Source organism: Hesperophylax consimilis, chromosome 23 (assembly GCF_061612785.1).
Source record: "Hesperophylax consimilis isolate HC1 chromosome 23, BYU_Hcon_1.0, whole genome shotgun sequence".
Classification (NCBI taxonomy): Eukaryota; Metazoa; Arthropoda; class Insecta; order Trichoptera; family Limnephilidae; genus Hesperophylax; species Hesperophylax consimilis.
Genome location: NC_142858.1, coordinates 26,394,015 through 26,407,786, shown reverse-complemented (window position 1 = coordinate 26,407,786; position 13,772 = coordinate 26,394,015). Strand labels below are relative to the sequence as shown.

The 13,772-nt window shown below is 33.2% G+C and overlaps 1 protein-coding gene across 1 annotated transcript in view; it reads left to right on the top strand.

Moving 5' to 3' along the window:
- Nucleotides 1–13,772, top strand: part of ap (apterous) — a 151,039-nt gene that overhangs the window by 93,800 nt on the left and 43,467 nt on the right. Inside the window, exons 3-4 of the mRNA XM_089646024.1 lie at nucleotides 11,359–11,532; nucleotides 12,264–12,460. Coding sequence (XP_089502150.1) covers nucleotides 11,359–11,532; nucleotides 12,264–12,460 — 371 coding nt within the window. The remainder of the gene's footprint in view (nucleotides 1–11,358; nucleotides 11,533–12,263; nucleotides 12,461–13,772) is intronic.

Here is a 13,772-nt window from a genome sequence, read left to right as displayed (position 1 = left end):
ATATCTTACGTTTTCTAAATGTAACCTAACCTAACCTAGTACAGTTTTAGTAAAAATGTGTTCTTTTACCGTTGGATTACTGTAGATTAGGTTGTATCGATTTTTAACTTTTTTTTTTGTTTTCAAATTCCAAGTTGAGAAAAAGTTGCTACTAGGTACCACAACTTACCACAAAAAGTTTTGGATTTTTAAAATAATGTTTAGGTCTCCCGCACAAGGCCTAAAGTTTTATTTTTTTTTTTTAAATATCAATTTTTTTAAAATTAAAAAAAATAAAATCGTAATTTTTGTGTTTATTCCAAGTTAAAAAACAGTAATATTAGGGCATAAAAATAAGTAAGAAACGATTTTTTTAATAAAAAAAATGGATTTTGGGTCTCCCGCACAAGCCCTAAAGTTACGATTTTATTTTTTTAAATTTTAAAAAAATTTCAAATTTTTTTGAAAAAAATTAAAACTTTGGGCCTTGTGCGGGAGACCTAAACATTTTTTTAAAAATCCAAAACTTTTTGTGGTAAGTTGTGGTACCTAGTAGCAACTTTTTTTCAACTTGGAATTTGAAAACAAAAAAAAAGTTAAAAATCGATACACCCTACTGTAGATACATACTTATCGATGTGTGTTAGTTTTAGGTCAAAATACAACGGTTGATTATTTTTCCCATACGAATAAGAGTTCTTCTTTTGATTTGGGTGTTAAAAAATCTTTCAAGATTTTCCGAATTTTCTTAAAGTTTTGATAAAATTTATGATGTCCACTTATTAGGCATAATTATTACACTCAATAAGCATTCTAGGCAATGAGAAATACATAGGGTAATTAGTCCCAGAATTTCTAAACCGAAATAAATCTCGAAATCTAGTATTACGTAGTGGAATCTGAAAGCTTATCAAAGCAATCAATTCTGGATTATCAAATGAATCATTTAGAATTTTATATAGAAAAATCAAAACAGTAAAATTTTTTCTGTTCGTCATAGATATTGGCTATGGTTAAGGATGCATTTCACCTACAGTTTCTTTGTACGTACCTAAGCTCATTTTCATGAAATATGACGTTCAATCTTTTACCTCCTAACTTTATATTGTTTTGCTACCTGTCCGGATAAGAAATTATATTTAAATTTTATATAAAATACTGAGCCAGTGAAAATCCTTCTATTCGAGAGTGTTGTAGTTCAGCAAATTTGTTGGAATACCCATTTTTAAACTTAGAAACGTAAGAAATTATTTGGTATTCTTTCAATAGAATGCATTTAAATATTGTAATGTGGTTAACAAATTAAAGATTTGAAAAGTGATGCCTAAATCTTTTTTTTTGTATCAATGTCTCTCGAGGACTGTTATCCATGTCGTAATTAAAGATAGCTGGATTTTTTATTTGGAGAAAATCTGATATTTAAGTCTGTTTTCAACGCATCGAATAATAAAAAATGCAAAAAAAAATTAGACATAGGGAAGATATCGTAGATGGGACATGTGTCATAATCAATAAATATCATACAGACAATATAGAAAAAATTATTGCCCTGACATTATACAGTACACAGTCATATCAATAACACTCTTACCAACATTATGACAGTTTAATATTATTTGAAAGCTTTTTTCTGTCATGTGATTTTAACGATTTACACATAAATTTTATCGCAAATTTGCTGTCCGTTCAAAATATTTCGATTCGGTCGGACTGTAAAAATAACAATTTCGTCTACTCACAGAAAATATTGCGTATCTCATATCACGATAATAACTATAATAACTTAATTTTAGTCTTCAATCTTTTGGCTCGAGGCTTTCACGGATTCCCGAGAACTTACCTTTAAAAATATGTATTCATTTTACCGAGAACTTACCATTGTAAAATATGTATTCATTTTACATACAACCTGCTCGTAGTCATCGATGCAGATTACACTGGAAGAGCCTACAACTTTCAAATCAGAAGACAATTTATAACTTAAAATTCTATGATATACAAGCTGTAGTTTGTTGTAACGTAAAATAAATAAAAACTTCGTTAATATTTCAATGTTCTCTAGTCGCGCAACTTGTTAACGAGAATTTACACTTTTCACTGTGTTTATGTTTCACTGTGCAGCTCTGCGCCCGTTTTGTCAGAACAAAAGGACGCAGAACTCGCTACATGGAGGTGGCACGCAAGTTCCACCCACGCCCTACTTAACCAACCATCCAAAGTAGGGTGGTGTTATTTACATTATATATTACTACTATTTACAAAAAAATACTAGGTTCGCCGTTACTTCTGCCATTTCTTTTCAATGTGTACACGTTTAATGTCTGACTGTTGTATCCGAAACTGCATACGAATTATGAATTTGAAAACGAACTGTGAATATTTTAAACTAAACGAAATGGAGTTTGATGGAATTTTGTGATAATAATAATCCTGTTAAAAAGTGACTGCATGCCAACTTCCTGATAAAATATGAATGATTTAGAATATATTATATCAAAAATACGTTTTCTTTTTCTAATAAATATATCATGATAGAATGCGACAATATCTGTATGTCAATAACAATATCAGTATTTGTATGAAGACGTGGAACACGTTTTCATAAAACATTCGCTTTTGACTGATACATTATTAGAAACTTTTTCAATTCATTCGTTATCGGCCTTAAATCCAATTTTTCACAGTAAAACGAATAATTTTATCAAGTTTTGAATAAATTAACAGTGTTTCATAACAGTAAGTTTTAATATCTTTAATAGTTCCACAGCGATACCTCGGGGTAATTCAACTGAAGGAATAAAAACAACCATCTCATATGTATAACAGAAACAACAACAACTTGCTTCGATAATAGTCAAATTCCTTCATCTCACTTAAAAACGAGACCAACAACTTGCTTCCATGATAGTCCAAATCCTTCTGCCATTTTCAAAATACACTGGAACTTGCACTATTTTCTTGCAATTATTCAAAATTTCAAAAGTTTTCTATCAAGGTGATCATTGATGAAAGGCAGTAACTGGATAAAAGACATTCCAGTTGAAACCAATCATAGGTATTCTCATTTCAAGATCAAACACTGACTTTTGGGAGAAGTCAGGTAATCAGGCAAAACTGATCTAATAGTAGTTATGTAGCCATCTTTATGCTAGCTTCAATTCCACAAACTTTAGTCGACGTCTCGGTGACAAGTTCGACACTGAAACGTACAGATAATAATGTTATAATGAACTAAGAATACCAAGTTTAATTGAGCTTGAAACTTTTCTGACGAAGATTCTGTTAGATCAAAAGTCTTTTGGTTGTTTGTGCTGAAATAGTTGATTGTCTGCCGTACGACAGGATACCAAAGGCCACGGTAAAGCAGGTACCCAGTGGAAATGTCTCAGCGACAAACCAAAAGGTGAGCTTACTACTTGGAATAAAACACGAGCACTGAGCAGTAACATTAGAAGGACGGGGGATTGGAGTAGAAAAACAAACATTCAACAGCGAACAACATTCGCCAAGTGATCAGGAAGTTAAGCAATCTTTGAAAATCTCAAATCTTAATAACTGTTTCAATGAAGTTTGCCTTTATTGTAACTAAAATTGCCGTACGCATGTACCATTCATCTTAATTATTATAATTATTCAAAATTAAATGTTACCTAGTTCTTTATATTTTAAGTGGATAATTTAATAAAAAAAAGATTCTTCCTGAAATCCTTTCATCTGACATTGTTGCCATTGAAAAATAAATTAATAAAATAATCTTTTAGAAATTGTGATATTTTTGTACTACATAGGTCAATCTCGTGTATCGTATACCTATTTCATATAAATGAGTCAATGTATGTTTGTATGTGCCTAATTATTTACGCAATTTATTCTCAATTCATCAATGTTCTCGAGAAAGTATTGCAAATAGTAAAAATAGCCAATGTTTTGACTAGTTTTTAATATGTTGTGATGGTTTGGTTTTGACTTTTGCACGTATTGGCTCCATAGTAGGTAAGTATCTGGCATTTGAACCCGATGGCATCGTGCAAAAGATGTAAAATTATGGAGGATGTGTCATATTGCTCGCTATTATCTTTTATTAAACTTCTTAAAGTGTGCCTCGATTTAGGGATGTCATGGACTCGAATGCAAAGATATTTTTATAACACAAGGCACCATCAGTAATATTATATGTTAATTCGATGATTACATAATAATTTGAATTACTTGGTAGGTACCAACATTTAAATATCCCTCTATTGCACAATTTCATCTTTATTTTGTGACCATGTAGTAACCACCTACGAATATAGTATCGAGATGTTATAAAATTAAATTTAAAAACGATGCTTCCACACACAAATGTTTAATATTCGTTCACTGTATCAAAATCTTCAGAAGGAAAATAATTACCGTTGAATTTAAACCCATAATAAACAGGGATCGAAATTACCAATCGTTCCAAAAGGCACACGGAGAAAAATGAGTATTGCTGATTTATTAAAAATCTTTTAAAATTATTCGTAATCCTGTATTTAGTTACGAAATGCGAATATTTTATGATTTTTATGAACACGTGTTCCAACGTCGTGGTAGTAAATTCCTATTTTACTAAAAGTTTAACAGGAGACATATCAATTCAGTATTTATTGAATTGCAATTGCAAATCGACTTCAAATTACTAGACAGCAAAAAAAGAAAAATACGCAAAATCATCAGGCCGCCATCTTAGATATGGAATACTAAAATAAACATGTAGATATAAAGATGAAGTCTCGACAGTTGTATGATCTGCCCTCTACGCGGCGGGGTCACTACTTCTTCTGGATCACCCAGCGAGTCACGAGGCTGATGATATCAATACCGGGGCCCTGAATGGTTAACTCAACGGCGCAGCAGGGACTCCCAAATTGTTTGTTAGGAAGACACCCGAAGAGGTTCCCAAAGATCACACAGCGACGGGGAGCAGACCGCGTACCTTCATCTTGTTCGTGAAACCAATCTACAAGTGCACGACTAATTATTATTTGTTTATCTTCGTTCTTCTACCTAAAGATATGACCGAAGATAATATTGGTTTTAACAATGTTTACAGTAACAAAAAAATATTATATACTTACCTACATGCATGAAGAAAATTTAATATTGCTAATTTATCAATAATCTTTTCAAATTATTATCGTATTCCGGTTAAAAACGAAATGCAGGCCTCTGAAACACGATGTCGGAACAGGTGTTCATAAAAAAATAGAATATTTACGCATTTCGTCATTGTGTAATATCAGGAAAAACGAAGGTGCATGAACACGTCTTCCTATATATTATGTGGTTCTATGATAACTCAACACAGTGAAAATTCAACACACTTTTAAAAAGTGATATAAAGTCATTAGAAACGATGAAAAAAAACAAATTTTAACCTAACCTAACCTAACCTACTTAACCCAGTTAATAAAGTTTTTGTTTCATCACTTTCCATGACTTTATATAACTTTTTAAGGATGTGATGATTTATCCGGTCACCATATTATGTATACACTAATGTTTTCCGCTTTTAACAGGATTACAGAAAACGGTTAGTTGATCGAGTGATCCAAAGCGTCGGTTCCCAGTTCCAATATCAATACCACACTTTTTGTGTACCGATTTTCGATATGTTTAGCGATCAGATCTGCGTAGCCTGGTTCTTGCCAACATTTTACAATTGCTTTTAATTGCACTTCGCATATCAGCAAACACAGAATAACCCAAATCAGACATTCCGCAGTCCCACTGATTTTGAACATTTTGTATATTGATCGCGTAAAAAATAATGTCATAAACATAGCAGAGATGTGTAGGTATCTCCCCGGAAAAGTATGAACCCATTTAATATTAGCGTTCCCATTGAGTGAGAAAAAGGTAAGTTTTAATGTTTTTTGTTTGTTGTTTTTTTTTATTTTTGTTTATGTTTTTGTAAATATTAACTGCCCTTTTGACGTGATATAAACAAACATTGTGAAATACAACCTGTTCAACTCAACTTCTCACCGAACTTGACGTGAATATTCAGATATATCCATAATCCGTTAATGAGAACTCTGCGTAGACACGAGGAAGACATTCCATAGATATCGATCACAAAGAAAGACCTACCTATTCATATCCACGCATCGCGCATCGGCTCTAACCTAACGGGACGTGAATGTCAATATTAATTATTAACTACCCACATAAATAAATGTATCTCATTAAGATGCTCGAACTATCTATAACTTACATTTGGTTAAGGACAACAAGTGGAGAACGAAACTTATACTTTTTGTGTGTCCAACAGCTCCCAACCGTATGGAGCCAGTGAGACTATGGGAGCCCAAATTGGGGTATATTGTGAGGTTGAAGATAGTACTGAAGGGAAGTAGATGGGAAGGGGAAAGTGGGGAAGGGTGGTTATTGAGATCTGGACACCAAACACGGCGTAGTCTAACATCAGAGTGATACTGAGAGTATCTTCCTCTTTGGAACATGTCGCAAGTTGACAAAATAAATTGTGTAATAACAGAAATTAATCAAATAAAATTGACTTGTCGAGGGACTTTTCGACCACGGAGGCTGTCAGACAGCATTTTATTAGCTTTAACAACTTTTCCACCACGGAGGCCGTCAGACAGCATTTAATTAGCTTTAACAACTTTTCCACCACGGAGACCGTCAGACAGCATTTAATAAGCTTTAACCACGGAGGCCATCAGACAGCATTTAATTAACTTTAACAACTTTTCCACCACGGAGGCCGTCAGACAGCATTTAATTAGCTTTAACAACTTTTCCACCACGGAGGCCGTCAGACAGCATTTAATAAGCTTTAACCACGGAGGCCATCAGACAGCATTTAATTAGCTTTAACAACTTTAGTGTGAATTAGGGTGAGGGGAATGTGTGCATATAAGAGGACGGGGTGGGAGGAAGATGTAACACAAGTCTATTATCGATGAAAACATTAGTAAAATGATTTAGACCTTTAGAGGCCGGTTAGTTAATAGTATATTTTCAATAATATTTTGAAGTAAATGTCTGTTTCCGCCGAAATATAACATGTATATAATTACTTGCATATTTTAACTCGATTTTTATTAAATATTACTCTAAATGAAGTATTTTTTTAAGAAACTTATAAAATCGTGGTGAGTTATTTATCAAAGTCACCCCACTCCGAAAGGTGACGTTTATCACCATACTTTTAATTATTTTTTGACTCCCCAAACACGCACACATGTTTTTTTATATGTAGGTCCTAGTACATTTTTCAATAGTTTACGTGTGTAATAAATATGTAAGACAACATTTTCCAACACATATTTTAGTCTTATTATAAAAGTAATATTGTTTCAAAATGGAAATTGTCAAAGTTGCCCCATTAATACAGTACACGTCTTAAATGATGTTGAAGGAACGGCTCGCGTATTTAATTTTTAGTTTTTGTCAAGGTCTACTAGCTTGCAACACCTAAATGACACGTAGCCCCCACCAGCTGGCACGGCGAACCGATGAACCTTCCGACCTGAGCACTCGTTTGCTAGAGACATGATATTTCACATACTTCCTTCCCGTATTCTCCTTCTGATAATATCGTCGCGTGTATCTTGTGTTTTTAAAATAAAAATATTTTTCTTAACTATTCATTGATCTTTTCCACCGCGACCCTTTTCACGCGGCGTAGAGGCAAGGCGAAGATTATAAATACAGCTAAAATGTCTTTCAGTTAACCTTTTCGTCTTCTGCGGCCCCCACCTATCAGAGGTAGGATACCATTAAATAAATCTTCACTTTGCTGGCTGCAGTCCCGAACAACTCGGATCATATATGTACTATTTGAAAAAAATGTGAACAAAAATATTTGTTAGATTATATTTTTCGTTTCCAACCTCTCCAATAAAAAACATTCAACCTCCTAAAAAGTTCTACTGGTTTGAATTTTACTACATCGTATATTGGCTAAGTGCCATGTCATTAGTTCCTTTCGTAATTACGGGTAAACTTAGTTAAAGTGCACTTAGCTATGGTTTGTAATGCAATATTGTTCTTATTAATTTGTAATCATTTATCGAACCTTTTTCTGTCTTTACACACAAAACGCACACAAAAGACACTAGTCAAAACGACAAATACTTATAAATAACGGAACAAAAAGATTTTATTTACTTCATTATTTATATCCTTTATTTAATTTTTTGTGAGTGTGTGTATCCCACTGTTGTTGCGTTAATTTAAAGGAACATCTCTACAAGATTTTATCTCGAGAATCGTCAATAGTATAATGGTAAAACATCCTTGGAGCAGGATTCTAAAATATCCTAGTCAGCTATTTAAATATATGCCTTTTTCTTTTCCCGAGAAACAGACATCATTAGCAAATACCTTGTTTGTCTGATATATGGGAGAATCCGTACTTTATCAAACTAAATAGGAAATCCGCCTGCGTTTTCCCGTCCATCTCTTTTAATGCGATATATTACTACTAATGCAAATTCTCACGGAGCAACTCGTGCTCTTGTGTATCAGTATAGTCGACTTGATCAATCTGTGATGACAGTGGCGTAGCGAGTGCTCGGGCAGAGGGGGAGTCTCAACTGAACACTGAAATTTGTGTTGACAATAGACGTAAAATAAAAAAGAACACAAGAAAAGATGTGATGAGGGCATGTTACTTGAACCAAAAGGGCGATTATTCATTGCTTGAAATTAAAATTTAGTCTCTCAGTGCAAATTCAAAATTAATGGAATGGCGAAAAAATTTTTAGACAGTGTAAGAGGGATGCAATGTTGATTTGCTATTTCAATCTAATAGTCAAAAAGTCATGTGTCAGTGGCGACATTGGTTTATATTCAAATCTACGTGGGATGCATTTCTATATGAAAGTTTGTCTTATCTATTCAGTGATAACAGATAACATTATATCATTTCCAAAAATCTGAATCTGAATCAATTTAATTTCATACAAAACTAGAATTGCACACAAAATGTTAACTGGATTGAATTCATTGTTTTTTGTTGTCTTTTGCTGTAGTGTGGTAAGTTTCTCTCCTTGTGGAATTCCTGATGAGAGCAAAAAAAAAAGTTTTTTTTGGACATTCAATTACAAATTGTGCGATTTTTACTGTATTTAGTGATCAGTTTTGGAGAGTCAGGTCATCACATATATTTATCTCCATCTCATTCACTTATTTAGTTTCAAAACCTTCACTAATGAGGACATGCTAAATTTTCACTTGCTCTAGGCAGAATGAACCCCAAAAACGAAATTTCTGAATTAAGCGAAACGTTATCTTACTTATGGTGAAACTGAATATTTTTAAATGTCGAAATCTTTCTCAAACAGACAAAGAATTTAATTCAATTTCATGGCCCAGCCCACGAGTCGAAAAGTGTTATGTATAGTGACAACATCAGTTTTCTTAGAAAAGGGAATAAATAACACTGATCTTGCGTTTTTATTTTTAGTAGTTTTAAAAATAGTTTAATTCAAAGGAACATGGCGATATGCGATACTATGTCATACAAAGACAAATAATACAATACGAGATTAGTATAAAAAAGAAACAAATTACAATTACAAGATGACATAATATAGTAATACATAAAATTGCATATACATACGTGTAGATTTAACAATAAACTTGTATTGCTGTGGTTTGGTTTGTGGGCTAGAATACCAAGATTGAAAAATTAGATTGTTTGTTGTATCCGAAAATGATATTTTTTTATCACATCTTAATACGAAATTTATATTTTTTCGGCCACAACAAAATCAATATCATCTTATTTTTCAATATTAGTACTCTAAACCCACAAAACGTTCAGGAACCCATTATGTCACTTTATTTCTTCGAAATTGTCGTTACGCCAATGTGTTTGTAGGTGCGTTACAATATCCGAGAGGAAGAACTAAACGATTCTTCGTTACCCGTGCCTATATACCACGTCTGCGTCTATTCCCAACAGCAAGCGTAATTAGATAACTATTTTACATAATTATATCGTTGCCCATAGTGAGTATTTTGTTCCGTTCATGGAAGAATGGGTTAGCTCTCGCGCGGTTAAGTTAAGTTCCAAGCGCAGGTTTATTAATGACACCGGGCAACATTTCATCAGTTCCCGCCCGATGAAGTTATCTCAAGTGCGATCAAACATTCGGTATAGTGATTATTATTTGGCGAATTTAGTTCGCTCATTTATATTTTACTGCAACCGGTTAAAGTTTTTGATAAATACAAGAATGTAACTTAAAAAAAATAAGCTTTTATATGGTTTCACTTTTCTAGAAAAGATATTACAGATTTTGGGCCTTACAAATAAACATATTTTAAATTTTATCAGTGTCATTTATTAATAAGGGGGTTTATATGAGAAGATATTTTCAAGGCTATCAAAGGTATTATAGAGGTTTATTTTATGCGTATTATGCCGTCTTGCGCTATTTCCTTCTTTAGCCAACGTTCATCAGAGCAGATGTGTAAACTAAGATTACGGTGATGTGGGGACCCTGATGATGGACACTGTAATGCTGTCCGAAACGTTGAATAGAGGAGGTAGCGCAACACGGCATAGTACCCAAGAATAAACCACTACAAAGGTTTTTAATAATCTAATACAAATACTCAAATAAAATAGTTATTTAATTTTTTTGGCTTTACGTCCAGCAGGGCTTTTACATGGACTATAAGAACAGAATATACCTAGTGAGCTATCGAAAATCATACACAACGTTTTTAAAGCATGAAATAATGTTAAACTGAAATATTAGTAAAACATTTAACAGTAACATAAAATAAAATAGAAACCATAACGATACTACTTATAAGACAAATCACTAAAACTATTTAACCAACGCTACTCTAATTTGTAGGATTCAACAAAGTTCTGGTATAGATAATGCTTAATTCTATAAATGGAGTCAGTAAATATTTAAATACAAAATTATTAATTATCCAACCTATTAATGTATGTCCTTTTTACAATACAATCAGGCATAATTTATCCATTGTTGGATTAAACCACTGTAAAAGGTATAAAGTAACGTTTTTCTTAAATATTTGTAATAGTGCAATTTGAAACCAATGTATTGCCCTTTCAATTTTAAATTTAACCTAATCTCTATTACCTCTAAACTTATTGTGAAATTAGATATAAACTGTTGATTCTGCTTAATAACTAATGATATTTTGCCTAACTTTCTCTTTCCTACCATTATCCACAATATCAGATTTCTTTTATCAGTATTGATCACATTTCTAGCGATTTTTCTCTTGGTTGGTTTGTGGGTTTGCTGCTTTGATTTATATTTAAGACGAAGGGATGTATTGTATTGTTTTACATGTTTTATATATTATTAACCTTGTGTATCTTGTTGTCTGCAGGTTGTTCGGTCCGAAGAGGTGCTCCCGCTGTCAAGCGAGCATTTCCTCCTCGGAGCTGGTGATGCGCGCGCGCGACCTCGTGTTCCACGTGCACTGCTTCTGCTGTGCGCTGTGTAACACGCCCCTCACCAAAGGGGACACTTTCGGCATGAGGGACTCCACGATATATTGCAGGTAACAACTAACACTACCTCACCTTTACTTGACGCTTTACATCGCTTACACTGCATGTTTTTCACACTTTAAATTTTTGACACTTGACACTTGACATTGTAGATACTTGAAATTTTTGACACTTGTCATTGTTGAAAATTGATTTTTTAACACTTTACATTTTTTTCACTTGACATTTTTTTCACTTGACATTTTTCTCACTTGACATTTTTCACACTTGACATTTTTCTCACTTGACATTTTTCTAACTTGAAATTTTCGAGACGTTACATTTCTTTCAACATGGTATTAAGTGTAGGATTCATGAAATCCCCGTACCACTTCACTATAATGTTATTGCTATGAAGTAAATCGAAAAACAACTCAAAAAGACTTTCTTCAAAACCTCTCTCCTTCGTTTTAGAAAGAAGAAAAATAAAGGAATATGATGCCGGCCATACTCGTAAACGGCTCGTGAAGGACGAAATTTGGATAAGTTTGATCAAGTTTCCTGACTTGCACATGCATCGTAAAAAGTTTGAATTTTCAATCTGATTACTTCCACTAACAGGGAATCGCACAAGTATACTTGAGTGTTTGTGGAAGAGATGTGTTTTTAATCAACGGTATTACTAATTACAGAGCTCCAAATAAGGCTGTTCTATTAATGCATGTCGAATATCCCTACATGTCAATTATGCTGTCACGTGTATGGCCGGCTTTACTAAAACTATGCGTTTTTCTTTACCCAGACTTCACTACGAGGCGATGACCGAATGCGTGCGAGTGCCCCGTGCGCCGCCCGATATGCTCGGCGCTCCCTTTTTCAACGGCGCCGCGGCCGGGACTCCGGCCCCCACACCTGCGCCCGCACCCGGGGCCCCCCGTCAGAAGGGCCGGCCCCGAAAGCGCAAGCCCAAGGACCTGGAGGCCATGACAGCGAACCTCGGTGAGATTTTAGGTAGTGCGCGTGACAGAACGACTGATAAAAATAGTGGATTGCAATATTTTTTGCTTCAATACAAGAACCAACAACGGATATACTATTTTACTAAAATAGTGCTATTCTCTTGAATTCGTAGTCGGATGATCAAAATGAGTAACTTTATGACGGATCGTATCTACTCAGTAAGTGGCCTCACCACAGTTCAAAAATGTCTTCAGAATGCGAAACAGCTGTCACGCATAGTAATAATTACACTGCGGAACTCATTTTAAAATAAACTTTTTATATATAAATTGAATAATAATACTATTGTATATACAAATTAAAGATAGGCTTTTTAGTTAAAATATTGTTCTACAAATTAAACCTGACAAAGATAAATAAAATAAAGTATCATTAATTTCTTCGCTTAATTAATCTCTTTGGAATAAATCAATTAGTGTTACTATTTTCTTGGCCGGGATGAAAACAATTGTTTAACTTTTTCAATCAGGAATGACATCAAAAAGTGCTTTTCTTTTTCTTTGCGGGGTAAGCAAACTACAATTAGTAAATTTTTTTTTTTCAGATGTGATGTTTTATCAATTGAAAACTTTGATACATATTTTTATATTGTTCAGTTATATAAATATAATTATAGCGTAGTGTGTATCGAAAAATCCCACAAGACAAAACTTTTATAGCTATTATAATATTATTAGTCGGGAGAAGATGACAATACTTTATCAATATTATCTTAGCAGTGATTGCAACAATTTGTTGTGTCTCCTTTATTTGAGTCACAAAACTAAGTGATGAAAACATGTGCTTAACATTTCTTATCAGGGATAAAAAACTTCTGTTTTTCTTTTCACTGTCGGTATTGCTACAGCTACTAACAACCTTTTATCGAGACCGGGATTATTCTACATAGTTATATGTGAGCTATTCGTGCGATTTTTAATCGAATAGTTATTCGATTAAAAATCGCACGAACTACGAACTCAATTATACAACCATCTCCTTAAAAAAATGCTGTAAGTGAATTCAATAATTTTTTTATGAATTATTGTTATTATTAAAAAAAATCTAGGGGAGTTTTTTTTAATAATGGTCGATAAATTGTTTTTGCCAAATTACTTGTAAATTTAAAAAAGTTTTTTTTAAATCTTAAATGTAATGTTGTTGTTAAGTAGCAAAGTTAAATGAGGAATTTGTAAGTTTGCAAAAAAAATTACTTAAATTATAGACAGTACAATGTACCTTGATACCGATTTCATCATTTGACACTGCTATTCGAACGAACTATTTTCATTTTGTTGTTATTTGTGTAAAA